Here is a 19,329-nt window from a genome sequence, read left to right as displayed (position 1 = left end):
AAATGTAAAAGCGAACTGGAAGTTCTTGCGGCTTCAAGAATGAGAGGAAAGTGCTTTCTAATTGATATTTTGAAAAGGCGGCGGACTTATTATCGTGCCTAAGCATGCCAAAGAATATTAGCAGATCGTCTCCTTCTCGGTTGTTCATACAAAGTTTATTATTTTCTGTCGTTTATTTTTATACATACTGTTTTTAAACCTATTGCGCAGCTCAGTTTGCAAACTCCGTACAAAGGTAGCACAAAACCATTTCTCTTCGCATCACTGTCCATTTTGTTTTATTTTCATTTCCGTACCGCAAACAACTTGGCGCTGCCTTCGAAAACAATCCGATCCCCCTGTTTGCTTTCATATGAAACAGTCACAATTTTCCGCAAGTCTTGTACTTGCACAGTGAACGCTACTTCCTGGTCCAGCTGGCAACGGGTTGGAAAACGAAACTGTTGCGCCGTCACAACGTAACCGGGAAAATGTGTACCGATTATCCCGGCAATAACGGCATTCAGAAAAGCACCGTTCACAAACGTGTCGGCCTTTGCTGTAACACCATTCGCCATTTGGTTCTTTGTCAAATGGATTGGATTGCTGTCTCCGGTTAGGTCAACGAAGGTTTTTATGTCCTTCTCACGAAATGTCCTTGTGAGGTGGAAAACTGAACCAACCGTCGGTGTACCGGCAGTACACATCCAACGCATTGTAATTACTCGTTGCATTACTTCAATTTGATGTCTTCCAGGAGCACCGTCGCAAGATTGGCTATTCGAGGGTTTTTATCTTGTCTTAACTGTTCCAGTAGTGGCGATAAAATGCTATCTTTGCGTAACACCTGCGCACGATCGTCGTTTATCAAAAATGCAAAACAAGTAAGCACATTGCAAACGATCTCGCAATTTGTATGGTGCCTTTCCAATAGTTCCGCGAGTCGACGCAAGCCGTTACTGCGAACGATGTATTCCGCCGTATCCGGATCGAGTGAAATGTTGGCTAAGCCTACGATTGCATGCAGAACGAGAAGTCTGTCCACTACACCCTGAGTGGATTGTTGAATAATTTCGTAGAAAAGCTCATGCGCCTTAGCCTCGAGCAGGAAGGGCCAATTGATAGGGTCGTAGGCGAAGTTAGCCAGATTGGCGGTCACTTGCTGCTGCGCTTCTAAAATTGTAGGAACGGAGGAAATATGATGTGGAAATTAAGAGCTGGACGATGAAACCTACCAACGTTTGATGTTTCGTAATATTCATCTACGAGCAGCTTCAAGTATGTCCTTCGGTTGATACCACCTTCCGGAGTGCGACGTTTGAGACGTTCGTGTGTACTGAACATTCTTTTGGTTCGTAGGCAGCAAAAGCTTGAATATCACTTTTGGCGTGGAAATCGATACTCTACTGGCGGCTTTTCTTTGGCGTTCCTTTTTCTTGATACAAACACCGCCGTCAATTGAGAATGTATCAGCTGAATAAGATATTTAACTGCGTTCAAAATCAATTGAGTTTAGGTTAAATTATCTTCTTATTTGTTACTTTCTAAGGCAAAATAAAATGCTGGTGTTTTTCTTGTTTTAAAAGATTACCGTTTTATGAACAATTCGATGGGATCGTCATCCATGCGAGATTAACCGCTTTCCTATTGAATCGTTGGCGTTCAGGCCAATTGACAATCAGCTGTTTGACACGTAGTGTTGTCATCGTCAGCGTATCAATAATAAAGTTCGGAAATTTTTCTCGTATAGTTGATCTGTTTTTCTCGTTTCGAAACCACGGTTTTCTTATTAAATCTCATTTGCCGTTTTCCACTATGCTTACAATTGACTAATTTCCTTGTGCTGCAGAAGTTGTTCCTCCACTCAGCTTCATCCGTTACGCCCTAAGCCATGAGCTCTAGTCAAGCGTCGGATCAGGTAAGAACATTTGGGTGTCTCATCGATAATTGCTGATGTCATACGGTTATGACCTGATTATGTAGGATCCGGCAACAGCTCGGAAGCCTGGGCCGTTCGATAATCTAAGTAGAGATGATTTAGTGAAGAAATGCAAAGGTTTACTTGGTATAGCTCAAAAGGCAAAACAAGCAAAAGATGGTAAGTCGGCTTGGACGAATGCCAAAAACTGAAACGTTGAATACACCCATTTCTTTTTCTTATGCACAGAGTGCCAAGAAGAAAATCGTCATCTTAAAGAGCAATTGGATCACTATGAAACTCAAAAGAATGCTGATAAGGAGTGCATTAAGGCGATGCAGGAAGTGGCCGATTCGTACATGGATCAAAAGCTGAAAGCAACGATGCGAGTTGATGAACTCGAGAAACAGCTTCAAAAGACAGTTACGCAGTTGTCTGACGAAAAATCTTCTCATGAAAAACTGCACCAACAGCTTCTGGGAGAGCTGGACGACCTACGGAACACACTAATTCAATCCGAACGCAATGCAGCACAGAATGCCGGGTTGGCAGAGCGTTTGCGAGAACTGGAGGAAGATAACGCCAAGCTTGAAAAAGAACGGATAAAACTGGAACAAGAACTAATCCGAGTGAAGGGAAGTCAAGTGGTTTTGAGCGAACAAAATGCGAAAGAGGAAAAACTGATCCGTAAGCTGAAGCTGTACAAAGCGAAGGTCCTAGAGATCAACGCAAAACTACTGCTCCTGAAGTCGGATCGAAAAATCCTGCTAAAAACAGTCAAAGATTACGCGGAACAGGTCCCGAAGTGGCAAAAGGAGCTTGCCAACGCATCGAACGTATTGTTTGCGAAAATACATGCGCTCGAGCTTGAAAAGAGTGACCTTAGTGAAAAGATCACGCTTCAAGTATCACTGGCGGATGGTTTACGTTGTGAAAATGAAGAACTGCAGCGCAAACTAGCAGCCGTAACACATCAAGGCAACAGTGATGAGGACATGGACTTACCGGACAGTAATAGGGGTACAGCAGAAAACGAAACTTTGATTGAGAGCCTGCGGTTAGAGGTGGAGAATTTGAAGTTGAATAATCTTTCCTTGGCAACGGAGTCCCAGGGCCGCCTACTTGAGACTGAAAAGCTTCAGCAAGATGTACAAGAAAAGGAAAATATTTTCAAAGATTTGGAAACAACGAAAGCGCTGGTCGCCGATTTGGAAACAAAACTCACATCTCAGTCGTCATTGCTTTCGGATAGTCACAAGATGCAAGCAAAACTATCCGAACGACTAGAGGAAACGTTGGAAAAGATGCAACAAGTACAGAGCGATAAAAAGTGTCTTGAAGCTCAACTAAAAAGTACGCAGGAAGAGCTTGAAAGAAAAATAGAAAATGTGGCATCCGTCCAAAAACTCCATGCCGAGTGTCAGTCTGACATGCAAAATGCAAAGCAAGAACTAGAAAATAGTGAAAAGGAAAAGATTCGTCTCTCTGATTTGCTAAAATCTTCTTCCGTTTCGGGCAATGAAAAGACGGAAAATTTAGCAGCATGCCTGAAGGAATCGGAAGCAAAGTTTGTAATGATGGAAGAGAAAAATCGGGAGTACCGAACAAAAGTACTTGCATTAGAGTCAACCATCCAGAGTCAAGCGTCACGATTTGATGAACAGGATACTGCCCGTGACAAAGTGAGAAAACAATTAGAAGAAAATCAACAACTAGTGCAACAACTGATCGTTGAAAACCAAAACCTTGAGGGCCAACTTGGCCAGTTGGCTGAGAAGTTGAAAAGTAGTTTGGAAACTTCAAAGAAAGCTGCCGCTCGGAACGAAGAACTAGAAAAAAAACTTTCTTTAAGTATCCAAGACGTAACTGGAAGCAATGTTGAAAAAGAACAGCTTCAGCAAGAGTTGAAGCTTACCAAGGACCGTGAAGTGGAAATGGCTGAAAAATATGCGCTTTTAAAAGGCGAAAACAGTGAACTTTTGTTGGAGTTGAAGGAAATCAATGAAATTATGAAAGAACGAGGAGAAGTTATAAATCTTCAGTTGTCGAAAATATCGGAGCTCCAGGAAAAACTTTCTAACGTCGAAGCGGCGGATGTGGTTCCAATGAAACAACAAATTGGTCAGCTTCAGCAAACGATCAACGAGAAGGATGCGGAGCTAGAGCGTCAGCGCGATGAGTTGATAGCAGTAAAGGAACGTTCCAACATTAGCTTCGACACACAGAGCGATGTAATGTCCACGTCGACCATCTCGCGGGTGGAAGACGTCGCTCGTATGCGCGAGCTGGATGAAGGCTTTGAAGAGAAGTACATCAAACTCCGGTCGCTCGCCGTAAAGCTAAAACGGAAGGTCGCCGAGCAGACGGCGTTGCTGCAAAAATACGAAAAAGAATCCTTGAGCGGTGCAGATCCTTCGTCGCTAGCCACTGTCAGTAAGAACGTGCAGACACTGCAGACCGAAAACGATCGGTTGCAAGATCAACTAGAAAGTGTGCGACAAGAGTTGGAAAGTAAGCGTGCGGAACTGGAGAGTAAATCTATCGAACTTACCACTTTGCAACAAGTTCAGAAGGACATCGAGGGTACCAAAAAAGATCGTGGATCACTCGAAACGGCCGTACGGGAGTATCAAGTGCAGATACAAAGCCTGAAGCGTGAAAAAGAAGCATTTCAGTTGGCAAAGCGAGAGATCGATGCCGAAAATCAACGCCTCAAGAGTACCTTGAAATCAAAAGAAAAGGAGCTTGCCGATGAACAGGAACAGCAGAAAGAGTTACGTTCGGAATTGGACCGCACAAAGCTGGCAGTGAAGAAGGCGAACGTACTAAGCCTCGAAATGGAAGCTTACGAGCGATCACTTACCGAGCTTAACAATAAACTGGAGACGAAAAAGACGTTGGTAAAGGAACTTGAAGCTAAAATCGAAATGCAAGATACAGCGATGAAGAGCCTTAAACAACAGATAACGCTCCTCGAGGAAAGCCTCGAGTCACAGCAACGCCATTCGCGTGAACTCAAACAGGAAGTGGATATACAGCAGGGCAAGCTACGGCAAAGTGAACACCAACGAATGGAACTGACCAGCCAGTTGGAGGAACTTCACGAAGAACACGATCGTGCGAAACAGCTGCTAGAAAGTAATCGCTTGGAGCTCGAACAGGTGGCATCTGAAAAGGAGAAAGTTTTCAGCACGTTGGAGTTGGAGAAAACTAGCCTTCAGAAGCAGAGTCTCACGCTGGAAAGTGAGCTGAGCACACTGCGTACGGCGCTAGCAGAGCGACAGCAAGAAGTAGAAGATATGCGGACCGAGTTTGCTAGCTACAAGGTTCGGGCCCAATCGGTGCTGCGTCAGAACCAAAATAAAGATAGTAGCAGAGAGAAAGAGCTGGAAGAGGAACTAAGTCAGTTGCAGAAATCGTTGGAACTGGTTGAGGGTAAGCACCTGCATTTGGTGAAGCAAGTCAACGACCTTTCGAAGTCTAACGAGGGGCTAAAGAGCGAAAAGGAGCGAACGCAAAACCGCTGCAAGGAGTTGCTCAGTTTGCTGGAAGAAAGTCGCTTGCAAAGTGAATCATTACTGGAGGAAACACGCAAAACGAATCTAGAGCATCAGGAAGCATTGAAAACACAACGCGTACAGAGCGAAACATTGATCCAATGCTATAAAGCACAGCTAGAGGAGCAACAGGAACGCCACTGCCAGGAATTGGAGCAATTGCAGACGAGGATACGCCAGCGATCAGAGGTAGATGGAGCAAACGGAGTGCGCCACGTGCTCAACAACAACTTGCCCCCACACGGTTCACTACACCCGGCGCCCATTGGTGCAATCGTGGGTCGTACAGCTGCATTTACGGATGAGCAGCGAATAAATCTTCTTCTGATGGAGCGCGAAGAAGGCGAAGGTTCAGAAAGCACCAATCTAAGTACCGTTGCAGGGGCCTCACAGCGACGAAAACTGTCCTCGACTTCCATCTCGCGAGGACGCACCCGAGAGGTTATACCGCTAGACGAATTGTTGAACACTTCCTTCGACGATTCGGCTTCCGTTGGGATAATCGATGGCGAGGGCGACCACCATAATCAATTTTTTGATGGCAGGGAACCGTCACCGACTGTCGAACTGCAGCAAACCAAGGAGCAACTTAGTAAACAAGAAAGCCGCGTGCGCCATCTAACCGCAGTTTTGGCCGAGGCAGAGCAAGATCTTGCAAAGCTAACGCAGCTGAACGAATTACTTAAAGAGGAGGTACGCCGACAGCAGCGGTCCATTGAACGGGAGGCGCATGTGCACAACTCGGAGTATTTGAAAAATGTGATATTTAAGGTAAACTTAACATTTTAACGCCATCCCACGCCATTGATCTCATTACGATTTATCTACCCAACAACAGTTTATTACTCTAAACAACGGTGATGAGCGGTCAAGATTGGTGCCAGTGCTAAACACGATACTTAAGTTGAGCCCCGACGAGACGCAAAAGTTACAGAACGTAGCCAAAGGTAAGAGACTGGTTTCTCTGCCGCGACTGGGTCTTCTTCAGTTAACAAAATTTGTTTTCATTTTGTAGGTTCCGACCCAAGTTCTCGTGGATGGACCGGTTTGTTGTGGAATTAATGGTACCATTTTTTTATTAGTGTTTAAGCTTTTTCCCTACTGAATTCCATTCTTTATTAACGCCGGTCTTTATTAATTAATCTTTGTTTTCTTCAGGCGATAGTTATACGAACGAATGATTAGTAGTTATAGTTATAGTATTAAGCGTTCTGTTGCAAGAAGTATACGATTGTTAGATGTGATTATCTGATAAGTTAGCTCCAGACGGAAAAGTGAGTGCAATTCCAAGCTTCTATTAAAACCATGCAAAGTCCTACTAACTTTATTCAAACGTGAACTGTCATTAAGTGGAATGGTTGTTAAATATTATCACATTAAATGGGGCATTTAGAATACAATTTCGCACAACGAGAGAAATATGCGCTAAATAGTGTTAGATAGACAAAACCTGTAGCGTTTCGTGGAATGTAGACGTCAAAGGGACTCCTATTGAATGCTACGTTGGAAGGCATACATTTTGAAGCAATAAATAAAGAATATATTTTAAACTGTTGTTTTTGCCCTAAAAACTAGGCTTTGTACACTTTAAAAGAAAGAGGTGGCGTAAACATGCCGATAGCAAGCTATTGATCTTGATTCCTATTAATTCATCTTGGTTAAGGTGTTCAAAAAAACCGGTTCATCCATTTCCTTCCCGCACGTTGCCGGTCAAACAAGGCAAGACAAGTACCGATCAAGTGCGCAGCTCACCGGACGGGAAAAACATGCGCGAATTGAAGGTGCTTCTTCGTTTTCTCTGCCTCATCTCGTGCCGGTGTGTTGCGCAGCGCCATGTGTTACAGTTATAGCATCTGTCCTTCATCCGTTCTTGCAGCAGTCCCGCTTTACGCGTTAGATTTGTAGCGCTGTTTTTGCTCACGATGTGACCGGTTCGCTCGAATATGCATGTGAACTGATGTTGCTTCACGCACACCCATTCAAACACGACGATTCACGATGTCGATAGAACCACGAAACGCTACAGACTTGGCATTTGTGGCCACTCTGGTACCGTTCGTCGTTATTACTTATTTATTTATTTTCTTGTTCAGCACCGGTGATTGGGCCACTACCATATCACAGCAGAATAATCGATAACCGAACGCAGCGAAAGTTTTATCGATTGCCAACTAGCGGAACCCATCCGGGGCAGCAAGGCGAGCGGGCGGCGGGGTCTTTCGATATGCGCGTGCCAGAATGAACGGTCGAAGCCAACGATGAGCCGGCCGGCGGAACTGGCTGCCACGAGGGCTTATCGCTCACCTTCTGATACGAATGCCGACACCCTTCTCGCAGGATATGGATTCAGCAGATCCGTCACGACAACCGGTGTGGCGCAATTGGTGAAGGGTTGAGGACCGGACCGGTGAGGGGTTGAAGACCGGAATGAACTTTCTTGAAGCGGTGTGTTCATTCGCCGACAGACGCGATTCGCGTGAAACGGGTGACGGCCGCGCATGTGCTGGTGGACCTGAAAATTCGGCCTTTCACTCCTTTGTGCTCGTGGTAAGTGGAACGTTTTTCCGTGCGCTCCCGCAAAACTTTGTGAAAATTTCTGGAAAACCACCAGCACAACCGTGACCGGGTCGCAATGGCCGTGCAAACGCTGTGTCGTAAACCGTGACTGAATTGGTGAATCGTTGGGTGTTGCGAGAAATTTTGCAATATGCCGGTGCACGGTGTCGCACGCCTCGGACCACACGGGGGTCCACATGTTGGCCGCCGCCTTGTCCCACCGCTTGCGCTGGCAGTGAGTGTTGGGGTTTTCCAAAAATTTTCACAAACAGTCTCACTGGAGCGGTTAGATCATAAGTTAGAGAGTAAGAGCATTTGCATTTATCGTACAATTTGTCGGGCCGGCCCATTAAAGCCGGAACGGCTAGCGGGCCGGCCGGAGCAACATGCGGTGACGGAAAGGATTCGTGTTCGAGTGGGAAAAACGGTGGCCCGGTGTCATCACGGGGTATACATTTTGTATTGCCTCTCGAGCCAGCCAAGGAGAAGCGTCGGCCACTCCATATCGCGGTAGGCATGGGTTGTTTGATGGAGAAAATTTGTCCACCCGATCTCGTACGCACTGGATTCGCACGGAGTGGAAAAAGGATAACGAAACGGTGATGAAAAGAGCACACCACAGAGGTATGCAGCGGCTGCGCCTGTGGTGCGAGCAGCAGGCCATCGGCCGAGGAAGCGAAACAGAACTAGCCGGCGGCAGCCATAGCAAGCCTGGCTGGCGCAGAGAGTGTTGCAACTTTGGTACGCCACGGCTGGAGCCCAGCAGTTCATTCCAAAGAGTTCCGCTAGAAAGCAAACGTGTGCGTCCGTGCACCGTTTCGTCCTTTTTGTGCATAGTACGTGCGTGCGTGTGTGTTCCGTATCAATTGTGATCGAAGATCGTAAGTAATTCCACCTTTTACGTCCGAACGGATGGAACGTAGTTGAACCATCGCCTTAAGTCGGGGGGCGCTATTGAATTCCGCCTCACGGCTTGCCGGCTGACTAATCGCTCGCCAGCGGTAGCGAATTGTAAGGTTAGGTTTGAGCCGAAACGGAGAAAATGTGCTTTTCTATATTTATCACCTTGCCACGGTTGTCGCGCCCAGGGTGGAGACAATGTCACTTTCGGTACACGAATAGCAGCGCACCGTTGAGAAGCGAGCGAGGTTCGCGGTGCCGAGATGGATCTGGGAAGCTGACAGAGAGCACAGCAGACAGCCGCATGAAAGACAGGGTTGTGCCACAGTCGCACGTCAAAGTGCGAACTGCGAATCCAAGATGTCTACCGTCAGGCGGCACCATCGTCAACGTGGGCCCGTCATGGTAGTTGAAAAGAGTGGCCCGGTTCCGTTGAGTAAAACAAGAAGGACCTCATCCTCAGCGCCATGGCGACTTGCATGGCCCATTTTCGCTTTGGAAAATTCGGTTCTTTTGGAATTTTCAATACCATTTTCCGTCGTCCGATATGACGGTGGTAGTAGCCCAGAGTGGGAAGGGTTGGAAAACATGGCCGACTAGGGTCGCGGTGGCTCGACATCCACGCAGCGGCCGTTCGGAGTGTGTGGTCGTGAAATCAATAACCGGGCGGTGAAACCGTCGTCACACACTGCCGGAAAGAGACGAACGAGACTTGCACTCATCGTAGGAGTCCTTGCGATGTGGCTAACTACCAGCGAAATGGGTTTAACTGTGGGCTGTAAGCAACTGATGGAATGAGAAAAACATTTTTTGTTAATAAAATGACAATACAAGTTTGCGATAAGATTTCGCCTTCGCTATAGAAAGTCAATGAGCCATTAGAGAGGCTCCGATCGGTTCCCATAACTGTCCGACGAATAAGGCATATATCATCGAAGCCTATATTGATTGCACAAAACATGATCGACTAGGTTTGTTCCGTCGAGCCGGTAGCAGGTACCGTCCAAGCTAGTCTGGAAGAGAGAGGCAGGGCATTCGTGGAGCAACTAACACAGATGCTGCTCGATGGTGCGCATGAGCGTTGGCTTCCGTCTCTAGAGGGCCCCACCAACGCTTTTCTCAACCGCCACGAATGTGCTTTGCGTTGGCTGGGGTCAGGGCGGTGTGCCGGGGATGCCATGGAGTTCCGCCGTTCGGTCCTAGGTACGAGAGCCAGCGATGGACGATTGGCTGGCTAACAGCACACCAGCAGGCAACATTTTCTAATTTATTATCAAACAATGCCATGTTCTCCAGCTAGACATCCAGCACCAGGCGTCTCCATCGGAACGCGTGTGGGAACTGTGGCTCGCTGTCGGCATGCTGCCCAAGCACATTATCGATTTATGTGTTGCCTTGGCAAAGCGAATGCGATGGCGTGTGGAGAATCGTGTTGTGCTGCGATACATCCAAGTGGGCGTGAATGTACAGCCGGAAATCTACATTATTACCATCTACACCGTTTGGTATGAACAGCATCAATATACGGGCTATCATTTGTTTGGCCTTGTGCTTACATGTCCTAGATGGGTAACTTTTACCTTATCTGCGCGTTGCCATTTTTTATAATGCCATTTTGATGAAACAAGACACGGGTCCTTGTGCCTCTTGCGTAGATCAGAGGGATGCACCGATATATCGGGTTCAAACCGACAGAAGTCAGTGGGAACCCTGACAATGCATCTAAACTTCAAGTTTAAGGCTTGGTTGGCTTGAATAATAATTAAATAAGTAAATAAGTTTGTTGTTTGTAGAAGTTGACAAGATTAAGAAAGTTCCTTACGTACAGGTAGCATTTCGCAACGGTCGTGCCGAAGAAGTGACAGCCCTGAGTACTGCGCCACTGCTTTGGTTACGAAACCTTTGCAAAACAGCACGTGGCATAGCAGAAATCACTGCAAATCTTTCCTTCCGCAAGGAGTGAAATCAATAGTTGATAAAGGAAAAATAGTTTCGGGGAAAAAAAATGCTTCTAGTGGGTTCGGAGCATTTTGGGTGTATTTTAATTTCCAACGATTCCTAAGAACCGGTGTCCATAAACAACGCCCGCAACTGAAGATGAAACCATAAGCTAACCAAAATAATCATAAATAATTGTCGGTTACTTCACTGTGTCAATGTATCACGGTTCTCGGTTTATGGCTCATCTCGGCCAATAGTAAACAAAGCTGTTTTCGAGGGTACTTCCCCGCGGTAAACACTGTTACTGAAAGAGCCAAAACAAGCTCCATTGGTCATAGTCCTTTCGAGCCAGTCCATACCGGTTGCGGCATTTTTGGCTTCGGATGACGTCTGACCACTTTCTTCCTGGCAGTGGCGGTACGGAAGAAGCTGGTGCGATAAGAAGCACCAGACCCGTCCAGTCCAAGGTTGGATCACAAAAAAAATCTGCAAAAGCGATAACGACACGCGGCGCTGGTGGTGGTAGAGTCGAAACCACGCGAGGCCAGAACGCCATTTTCGCTGGCTTATGTAAAGGGAGTTTCGGTCAGACATAGCCGCGTGGGGACAATGATTCCTCCATTAATGAATTCGTCATCGCGCATGCTTTTACCGTCTCGCAGCATCGCGTGCCACACTGATGGTCCTTGGCACGGCCACGGATTTTCGGTCAGCGCTTAGCTGCTTCCATTCTGAGGCTGGGATGCTGCAGTGCCTTGGTTAGAATGGTTTCTTTTAACACGAACCACGAATTTTTCATTAAGCCTAATTAATTAAAAATATATGAGATATACATAATCTTGTCTACGAACGAAATTTGGGATGAATTTTAAAGATATGTAAACCATTGGAGATTAAACATAGATTGTTTGTATTTGCTCATTAAAAGACATACTCGTTTCCTGCCGTACTGTGACCGTTGTTGTTTTCAAAAGTTACTGGCCAGCAACAGACAACCAATGGACGCAAACGGACAGCTTCCGATAACGTGCACAAAGTTGATAGCCTGTGTGCACTGTGTGCGCTCCATTTAGCGCACACTTTTCAGCGCACACTTGTTGTTTGCGCGCACATCACAATCTGCCATTCGCCGACAACGTGCACAAATCACTATCCTTGACTATTGGAATGTGTCGAGCATTTTTTTGTCCAGCTTTTCATTTCCTTACAATGTATGTACTGTTTTCTGCGCTTGAAAGCAATTACAAACAGCTTTTCTCAGTACACGCCAGTACCGTGGTCCGTTGCGGATGAGCCGAAGAAATGCGGCAAGGATTTGGTGGTGCTACAACCCCTGGGTTGCTTGTTTTGCTCACTCTCACGCGTTGTCTTCAAGGCCGCGCGAGAGCAAAAGGTTGCGTGCCGCGCGCGGACACTGGACCCTGGCGCGGAGCGGACACTGGTCCATATCTCTGAGGTCGCTCGATCGCGATCAGTTTAAAGCCGAACGGCCGGACGATCAGTTCGTCAGTACCGAATCTGCATTTTTCACGAACGAGTGCGTACGGAAGAAAGTACATGCAGAGTGTTAGTGAAACAGTAACGAGTGACTTAACCAAGCACGATTATTGCCGTTGACCGTAGCCATTCTGGTGCTGCAACTTTGTGTGTGCTTGATACTGCGGCTAATGTTTGCGAAGATCCGCTTGAAACGATGAAGATATTTCACATCATCCTTATGTCGTACGTCTGCTGGATACTGATGGTTCAGTCTAAGCAGATAACGGCCCGCTTTAAACACATCAAATGCGAAGAAGAGGAAAAGGTACAGAGCGCGGGGAAACGCAAGCGGATACTTCGCCGAGATCTAGGAGATCTTCACGATGATTTTGAGTAATTTTCGAGCCGAATAAATAACCAATAATTGCGCCCTTGTTTCGGCAGATTTTCGGCAAATCGTACGAGTGACCAACAGCAACCGCTCGTCGTCAGAGGTAAGGCCACGGCAACGGTGATCCACGAGACGGAAGTGACGGAAGGCGGCGTGATCGGGGTTTGATTTCGACGACAGACAGCAGCAGATCGTCCAGGATGGGTAAGGAGAAGACTCATATTAACATCGTCGTCATCGGGCACGTCGATTCGGGCAAGTCGACCACGACCGGACACCTGATCTACAAGTGCGGTGGCATCGACAAGCGCACGATCGAGAAGTTCGAGAAGGAGGCCCAGGAGATGGGCAAGGGCTCCTTCAAGTACGCCTGGGTGCTGGACAAGCTGAAGGCGGAGCGCGAGCGCGGCATCACGATCGACATCGCGCTGTGGAAGTTCGAAACGGCCAAGTACTACGTGACGATCATCGACGCGCCCGGCCATCGGGACTTCATCAAGAACATGATCACCGGTACGTCGCAGGCCGACTGTGCCGTGCTGATCGTGGCCGCCGGTACCGGCGAGTTCGAGGCCGGCATCTCCAAGAACGGCCAGACGCGCGAGCACGCCCTGCTGGCGTTCACGCTCGGCGTCAAGCAGCTGATCGTCGGCGTGAACAAGATGGACTCGACCGACCCGCCGTACCACGAGGCCCGCTACGAGGAAATCAAGAAGGAGGTGTCGTCGTACATCAAGAAGATCGGCTACAACCCGGCCTCGGTGGCGTTCGTGCCGATCTCGGGCTGGCACGGTGACAACATGCTCGAACCGTCCGACAAGATGCCGTGGTTCAAGGGATGGGCGGTCGAGCGGAAGGAGGGCAAGGCCGAGGGCAAGACGCTCATCGAGGCACTGGACAACATTCTGCCGCCGTCGCGTCCGACCGACAAGCCGCTGCGCCTGCCGCTGCAGGATGTCTACAAGATCGGCGGTATCGGAACGGTACCGGTCGGTCGTGTGGAAACCGGTGTCCTGAAGCCAGGTAAGGGAGAGCTGTTCCTGCGTCTGCGAGTTCGAGTACTGACACCAAAAAAAAAAACAAAACTCCCACAGGAATGGTGGTCGTTTTCGCCCCGGTCAACATCACCACCGAGGTGAAGTCCGTGGAGATGCACCACGAGGCGCTGTCGGAAGCCCTGCCCGGAGACAACGTGGGCTTCAACGTGAAGAACGTGTCGGTGAAGGAGCTGCGCCGCGGCTACGTGGCCGGCGACTCGAAGGCGAGCCCACCGAAGGGTGCCGCCGACTTCACCGCCCAGGTAAGGCCGAAAACCGGGCGTCATTTGCGCTTGTGGCGACGTTAGAGTCTAATTTTGGATAGCCGCGCGTACTGCGGCATCAGTGCGGCATGTTGTGACGATGTGCTTCGCCTGCTGACGTAACGCGGATGGTAGGGGCAACCCGCCGTGGGCCACCCTGATAGACCCCGGATTATGTTCCTGCGAAACGTGTCCGGTTAGCCATTGCTCTGGAGGATTCTTTGATAGCGTCACCGACGTTCTAATCAGCCTAATTGCAAACGATTTTTGGAGAATGAAGTTTCAGAGGGGGGTCCAGCTGATTCGCTGTGTTATCAGCGCCCCAAGTCTCCGTGCTCGGAGCGACCACGTGGTGGTGGTGGGCTAATCTGTTGGCGCTCGGCGGGATTTTTCTGTGGGCAATCGGCAATTAACTTGCGAGCGCATGGCGACGCCAAACAGGAAATAGATCGTACCACGGGATTACGTGATTTTGGTTCGCCACGCGATTCACCACGATTCTTTGCTTCCCATTCGCAGGTTATCGTGTTGAACCACCCGGGACAGATTGCGAACGGCTACACGCCGGTGCTCGATTGCCACACCGCTCACATCGCGTGCAAGTTTGCCGAAATCAAGGAGAAGTGCGACCGCCGCTCGGGCAAGGTGACGGAGGAGAACCCGAAGTCGATCAAGTCCGGCGACGCTGCCATCGTCAACCTGGTGCCAAGCAAGCCGCTGTGCGTCGAAAGCTTCCAGGAGTTCCCGCCGCTCGGCCGGTTCGCCGTGCGCGACATGCGTCAAACGGTGGCGGTCGGTGTCATCAAGTCGGTCAACTTTAAGGAGGCATCCGGCGGTAAAGTAACGAAGGCCGCCGAGAAGGCCCAGAAGAAGAAATAACTAGAGACGCACCAACACCCGTCACTAGTCGTAGAGGAGAAGGAGTCAGCTGAAGAAGAAGAAGAAGAGGAGACAGAAGCAGTAGTAATAGAAGGAGAGGCAAGAGAAGCAGTACTACCAACAGCAGCACCGGAACACGATCCAACCCAATGCTCTACATTATTGAAACACAATGACGATGACGATGCGGGCGCTGATGATGATGATGAAGATACCGTGGCAATGATGGGGTACGACGGCGCAAACGGACTGCTCCCTGCTCGGAGAGTTCCACGCTCCACCGCGGCCGTTGTGGTGCAGCCCGGAACAAATCATTCATTATCCTTATTATTATTATTACATAATAATCTAAGAATTAATATTAACGAAAAACTACCACTTAACAATGCTACTACTGATAACACTTATAATTGTAATAATTTAAAACAACAACACTCATCGTCAACATTTCGACGTAGCACCGACGGGATGGCGGCGACGATCGCTTGCCCGACCACCGGCTACATTTCTTCCCCGCAACAACCATCGCCCTCGCTGGCGCTCTCTTCATCGGTGACTAACTTATTTTACCATCACCATCGCAAAGCATTTCGAAGGAAAGCACATGGCGCCGACGCCGCCGGCCCGTACCCTCCGGCTGCTGAATCCCTCCTGGGACCGGGGGAAATCGCACTGAGTGCCATCGCTAACGCCGTCATCTTCTGCATCGGTCTCATCATCGTTGTTGCACCGAACATCGGGTGCCAAGCCACCGCCAAAGTAGAGCGAAGCCCGCTTCTTCTGACCTATGCGCCACCGCCACCGAAGGCAGGATGCTGATGCACCACAGTACTAGTATATAACAACCGCTGCTGCTACTGCTGGAAGCCACACAGATTGTCCCGGGATTCGAGAATACTCACGGCAGGCAGGATGAACGCAGACAACCTTCCAACGACGACGGAGGCGGCAGCGCAACGGCATGGCCATTTGTTTCAATCACTTCGTTAGTAGACGTTCCGTGCTCTGGCAATGACAAGCCCCCGCCCACAAAAGACTCATCGAACAACAGACACAGGATACAGGATCAGGATCCACGCAGGATTGAACGATTGAATCGCTGAACAAGAAAATGAAAAAAGACCATTTATTATGATCCTTACCGGTTGTGTTTTAATTTCCGCGCACGCCCTCGATGGGTTCCCTGTCCCACTTTGGTTAGCATAGATTTTCCTTACTTTTGCTCCTTTTGGCTGTGTGGAAAGGTTGGCGCGTTGGTTACCTTCACTTGAGTTCGCTTTTCCCGCGCGCTGCAAACCGTTTCTCGGCGATTCAACATCATTTTGTCCGTTAAATTGATGCCGGCACGTTCCTGCAAAACCGCTCCCGCCCGTCGTGGCGAGCATCAGTGGACAGCATAGGGGGATTTTCAGCAAAGGCACGCAAAGGCATCTATCGCGGCAGCAACCACGCATCCAACAACGCCGGGTGGCGCCACAGGCTGATTGGTAGAGCCGAGATGGGATGCAAACCAATTGGAAAACCTAAAACCTGAAGTTAGTCTGCGTGTGTGAAACTAAGTGTAACCAACTTGCAACACCCGGGAAACGGGACATTACAACTATCAATAAATTTCAAGAAGAAGGCTTGAAAAAAAAAAATCGGATTGCCCTTTTTTGCGTTGATTTCAGAAATCGCAGCATAGATTGAGGCTGGGTTAGGCGATTGGTTTACGCCCAACGAACGCCTGAGGGTGGCCATTGGCACCCCCACGTGCGCTACGTCCGCTCAGCTGATGCCTCGAATGAACTCCGCGGAACGCTGGAGTTCATTTGCACCACTGGCCAGTTTCCGTTCCGTGCTCGGTGGTGGTTGGTGGTTTGGAAGTCGCGCAGGGATTTTTGGCGTTTGTCTGTTTGCGAACGGTGACCGCGTTGAAGGTGCTCAGAACTCGCTCAAATTAGCTGCTAATTAAATCGGGTCGTGATCGCAACGGACTCCAAACGGGGTGCAAACGAATAAAGTTAGCATAACTGATTTTTGTGGCCCTGGTGCGTCTCCGCACGGTGGCTGCGCGAGTAGCGGAACCTGCGCGTGACCTACATTTTTTCGGCACAACCTGGTCCCGACTACGGAACCCCCTCGCACAGAGTCTGGTGACGCAGCACCCTTTGCGCACCCTTTGCGCCCTAGCACACGCGGTCCGCAGCCAGTTGGACTTTGCACGCGATGCTCAGATGGTTGCCACCGCGTGTGACATAATTGTTATGCTGCTGCTTCACTCGCCTATGCTCATGGCCACGGACGGGCTACACCAATACTGGAACAGGGATTAACTGTGTGTGTGTGTCTGGTTTTATGCTCAGCCGTAGTTTCGGAGATAATTCGAAGGATGCTCCGAAGGGTGACTGTGTGTGAGTTATTTCCACCAAACGATAGTGAAAGGTGGAAAGGTGCGTTTGTTTATGGTTCTTTTGTGTGGATAGCGAACGGTGAATTCTTCCACCAAAGTTCCATGTTTTGACGCACGGGCGCACGGAAAAGCAAGGTCATCTGAGAGTGTTAATTTCACCATTAGTTTGGCGATAACGGCCAGCTCCTGTTCCCTCCTCTGTGTGTCCTCGCGCGCCCTAGTCTATCGGTTATCGCCAGTGGTGGGCCCATGAAATGGTAAAGGTTAGCTCAACCCAGGGATCGTCCCTCCGGAAGGCGGGGAAGGTCGTGCACCGATAGGCACCGAACTCCGGCGCAGTCCGCCCGAAAGCATAAACACCCCACTCACCAACGTCAGAGAGAGTCGCACGATCGGGCGCGAGATCATGTAGCGCGCCGATCACGGACGCACCACGAAAAGGGCAGCGAAGCGCTGTGCAGAAGCCAACGGTGCGATTGCACGGTGAACGAGTCCCGAGGTTGCGACTACGGCGTACGCAGGCCTTATCATTCGCCCGGTTAGTGTCCGAGGGGCCGGTTTGCACTTTGTGCACGGCTAGGTGAGCGAGCTGACGCACAGTGTCGTCGTTGCAGTAGTGTACCTCAGCGCACTTCGAACACCATCAACAGACCACCGTCATCTTGACCCGTCCCGATTATCAGCCGTGGTGCCGCGGGAGAAACCTCCTAATCGCCAACATCGCCGGTTGCCAGAGCAACCAAGCGACGCTTCGAGAGAAGCAGTGAGAGCGAGGCGCAGTTCGACGCGTTTTAATCGCGGATTGCTACGTTCTTCCTTCCGTTTCGTTGTGTATGTGTGTGTTTAGGAGTGTGAAATTAGATTACCGCTGACTACGGCGGCGAAAAAGGGTGTCCAGAAACCACTGGAAGTGAGCACAATGGCCGGCCGACGGAACGATTACGATATGCTGCAGGTTGTGCCGAAGTGGGAGATTGCCAAGATTTACGTCCGGTGTTTGCTGGCCAACTTTGTCGTACTGCTCAAGTGGCTCTACGAGAGTGTCAAGTGCAAGGTGAACCCGACCGCCATCATGCGCAAGACCATCGAGCGGACAGACTTCCCCAACAAGCCGCCAATTTTCATGACCGACACCAATCTGGGCCGGCACTCGTACGTGAAGCTGGAGGTAAGCATCTGAAGCGGTCTGACCGGGAGTGCGACACGTGATCGTAATTGGAATCGGCAAGGTGCTATTTAGGACCGGTATCGGATGACTCGTAGCGACATGCCATTTGTTAGACATGCTTGCAGTAACACGTTATGCTAGTAAAATGAACAATGAATTTAAAAATAATGAATAGCTTTTCCAGTGCCACAATATTTAGTTTATTCACAAACGGGACCTTTAGTTTAATTCAGGTTGCCCTACATTGCACAACGCCGCGGTTACTTAATTACGTTACGCCATTTCCATCCACAGAACACGAAGCTACACTTTGTCGAGGCGGGGAGCAGGAGCAATCCAATTGTGCTCCTCTTGCACGGTTTCCCCGACTGTTGGTTCGGGTGGCGATACCAGGTGTGTATGGAATCCGAATCGGGTGGTGATGGCGCGGGTGGCTGAGGACCGTGGTCCTGGTCACGCCCGTACCGGCCGGCAAGTTCTGTTTACTACGACCTGACCTCTAATCTACCGTCGTCCGTAGATATCGGAGCTCACCCATTACTTCCACGTTATCGCGCTGGATTTGAAGGGATTTAATGATTCAGACAAACCACACTGGCGGTTCAAGTACACACCGAAGAAGGTCTGTGAGGATCTGCGCAAGTTTTTGATTGCAATCAGCGCCAAGAGTGTCTCCATTGTCGGGCACGACCTGGGAGCCACGATCGGGTACGGATCGCCACAATGCTATGCTATGTGGCCACAGGGTGCTAGTAATCACGTGTCCCATTTGTCGCCCTCGCCTCACAGCTGGTTCTTTGCGCACACGAATCCGGAAATGGTCGATAAATTTGTTAGCGTTTCTACTCCACACCCGAACCTGCTGTGGG

General features: G+C 49.3%; 4 protein-coding genes across 4 annotated transcripts in view; 3 read left to right on the top strand and 1 right to left on the bottom strand.

Moving 5' to 3' along the window:
- Positions 1–176: 176 nt before the first annotated feature.
- On the bottom strand, positions 177–1,354 carry LOC131210587 (armadillo repeat-containing protein 7). Its single transcript, XM_058203856.1, has 2 exons — positions 1,215–1,354; positions 177–1,152 (listed from the first exon to the last, which is right to left on the bottom strand). The coding sequence occupies exons 1-2, from the start codon at positions 1,321–1,323 to the stop codon at positions 713–715; spliced, it is 549 nt and encodes a 182-aa protein (XP_058059839.1). The 5' UTR covers positions 1,324–1,354; the 3' UTR covers positions 177–712.
- Positions 1,355–1,772: 418 nt separating this feature from the next.
- LOC131211690 (GRIP and coiled-coil domain-containing protein 2) lies at positions 1,773–6,959 on the top strand. Its single transcript, XM_058205267.1, has 5 exons — positions 1,773–1,897; positions 1,963–2,077; positions 2,147–6,225; positions 6,293–6,401; positions 6,470–6,959. The coding sequence occupies exons 1-5, from the start codon at positions 1,871–1,873 to the stop codon at positions 6,514–6,516; spliced, it is 4,377 nt and encodes a 1,458-aa protein (XP_058061250.1). The 5' UTR covers positions 1,773–1,870; the 3' UTR covers positions 6,517–6,959.
- Positions 6,960–8,776: 1,817 nt separating this feature from the next.
- Positions 8,777–16,529, top strand: LOC131211307 (elongation factor 1-alpha 2). Its single transcript, XM_058204724.1, has 4 exons — positions 8,777–8,891; positions 12,775–13,744; positions 13,816–14,021; positions 14,541–16,529. The coding sequence occupies exons 2-4, from the start codon at positions 12,922–12,924 to the stop codon at positions 14,898–14,900; spliced, it is 1,389 nt and encodes a 462-aa protein (XP_058060707.1). The 5' UTR covers positions 8,777–8,891; positions 12,775–12,921; the 3' UTR covers positions 14,901–16,529.
- Positions 16,530–17,852: 1,323 nt separating this feature from the next.
- Positions 17,853–19,329, top strand: part of LOC131209750 (epoxide hydrolase 4-like) — a 2,687-nt gene continuing 1,210 nt past the window's right edge. Inside the window, exons 1-4 of the mRNA XM_058202884.1 lie at positions 17,853–18,460; positions 18,755–18,853; positions 18,981–19,168; positions 19,250–19,324. Coding sequence (XP_058058867.1) covers positions 18,212–18,460; positions 18,755–18,853; positions 18,981–19,168; positions 19,250–19,324 — 611 coding nt within the window. The 5' untranslated portion in view covers positions 17,853–18,211. The remainder of the gene's footprint in view (positions 18,461–18,754; positions 18,854–18,980; positions 19,169–19,249; positions 19,325–19,329) is intronic.

The sequence above is a fragment of the Anopheles bellator genome, chromosome 2, assembly GCF_943735745.2.
Source record: "Anopheles bellator chromosome 2, idAnoBellAS_SP24_06.2, whole genome shotgun sequence".
Lineage (NCBI taxonomy): Eukaryota > Metazoa > Arthropoda > Insecta > Diptera > Culicidae > Anopheles > Anopheles bellator.
Note: the sequence above shows the minus strand (reverse complement) of the source record. Positions and strands in the feature narration are given on the sequence as shown.

Excerpts from the sequence above, each read along its gene's own strand:
- LOC131210587 (XM_058203856.1), bottom strand. The coding sequence starts at position 1,323 with ATGTTCAGTACACACGAACGTCTCAAACGTCGCACTCCGGAAGGTGGT. Across the intron at positions 1,153-1,214 it reads TTACGAAACATCAAACGTTG|AAGCGCAGCAGCAAGTGACC; the intron begins GTAGGTTTCATC and ends CTACAATTTTAG.
- LOC131211307 (XM_058204724.1), top strand. The coding sequence starts at position 12,922 with ATGGGTAAGGAGAAGACTCATATTAACATCGTCGTCATCGGGCACGTC. Across the intron at positions 13,745-13,815 it reads AACCGGTGTCCTGAAGCCAG|GAATGGTGGTCGTTTTCGCC; the intron begins GTAAGGGAGAGC and ends AAACTCCCACAG. Across the intron at positions 14,022-14,540 it reads CCGCCGACTTCACCGCCCAG|GTTATCGTGTTGAACCACCC; the intron begins GTAAGGCCGAAA and ends TCCCATTCGCAG.
- LOC131211690 (XM_058205267.1), top strand. The coding sequence starts at position 1,871 with ATGAGCTCTAGTCAAGCGTCGGATCAG. Across the intron at positions 2,078-2,146 it reads GGCAAAACAAGCAAAAGATG|AGTGCCAAGAAGAAAATCGT; the intron begins GTAAGTCGGCTT and ends TCTTATGCACAG. Across the intron at positions 6,226-6,292 it reads TGAAAAATGTGATATTTAAG|TTTATTACTCTAAACAACGG; the intron begins GTAAACTTAACA and ends ACCCAACAACAG.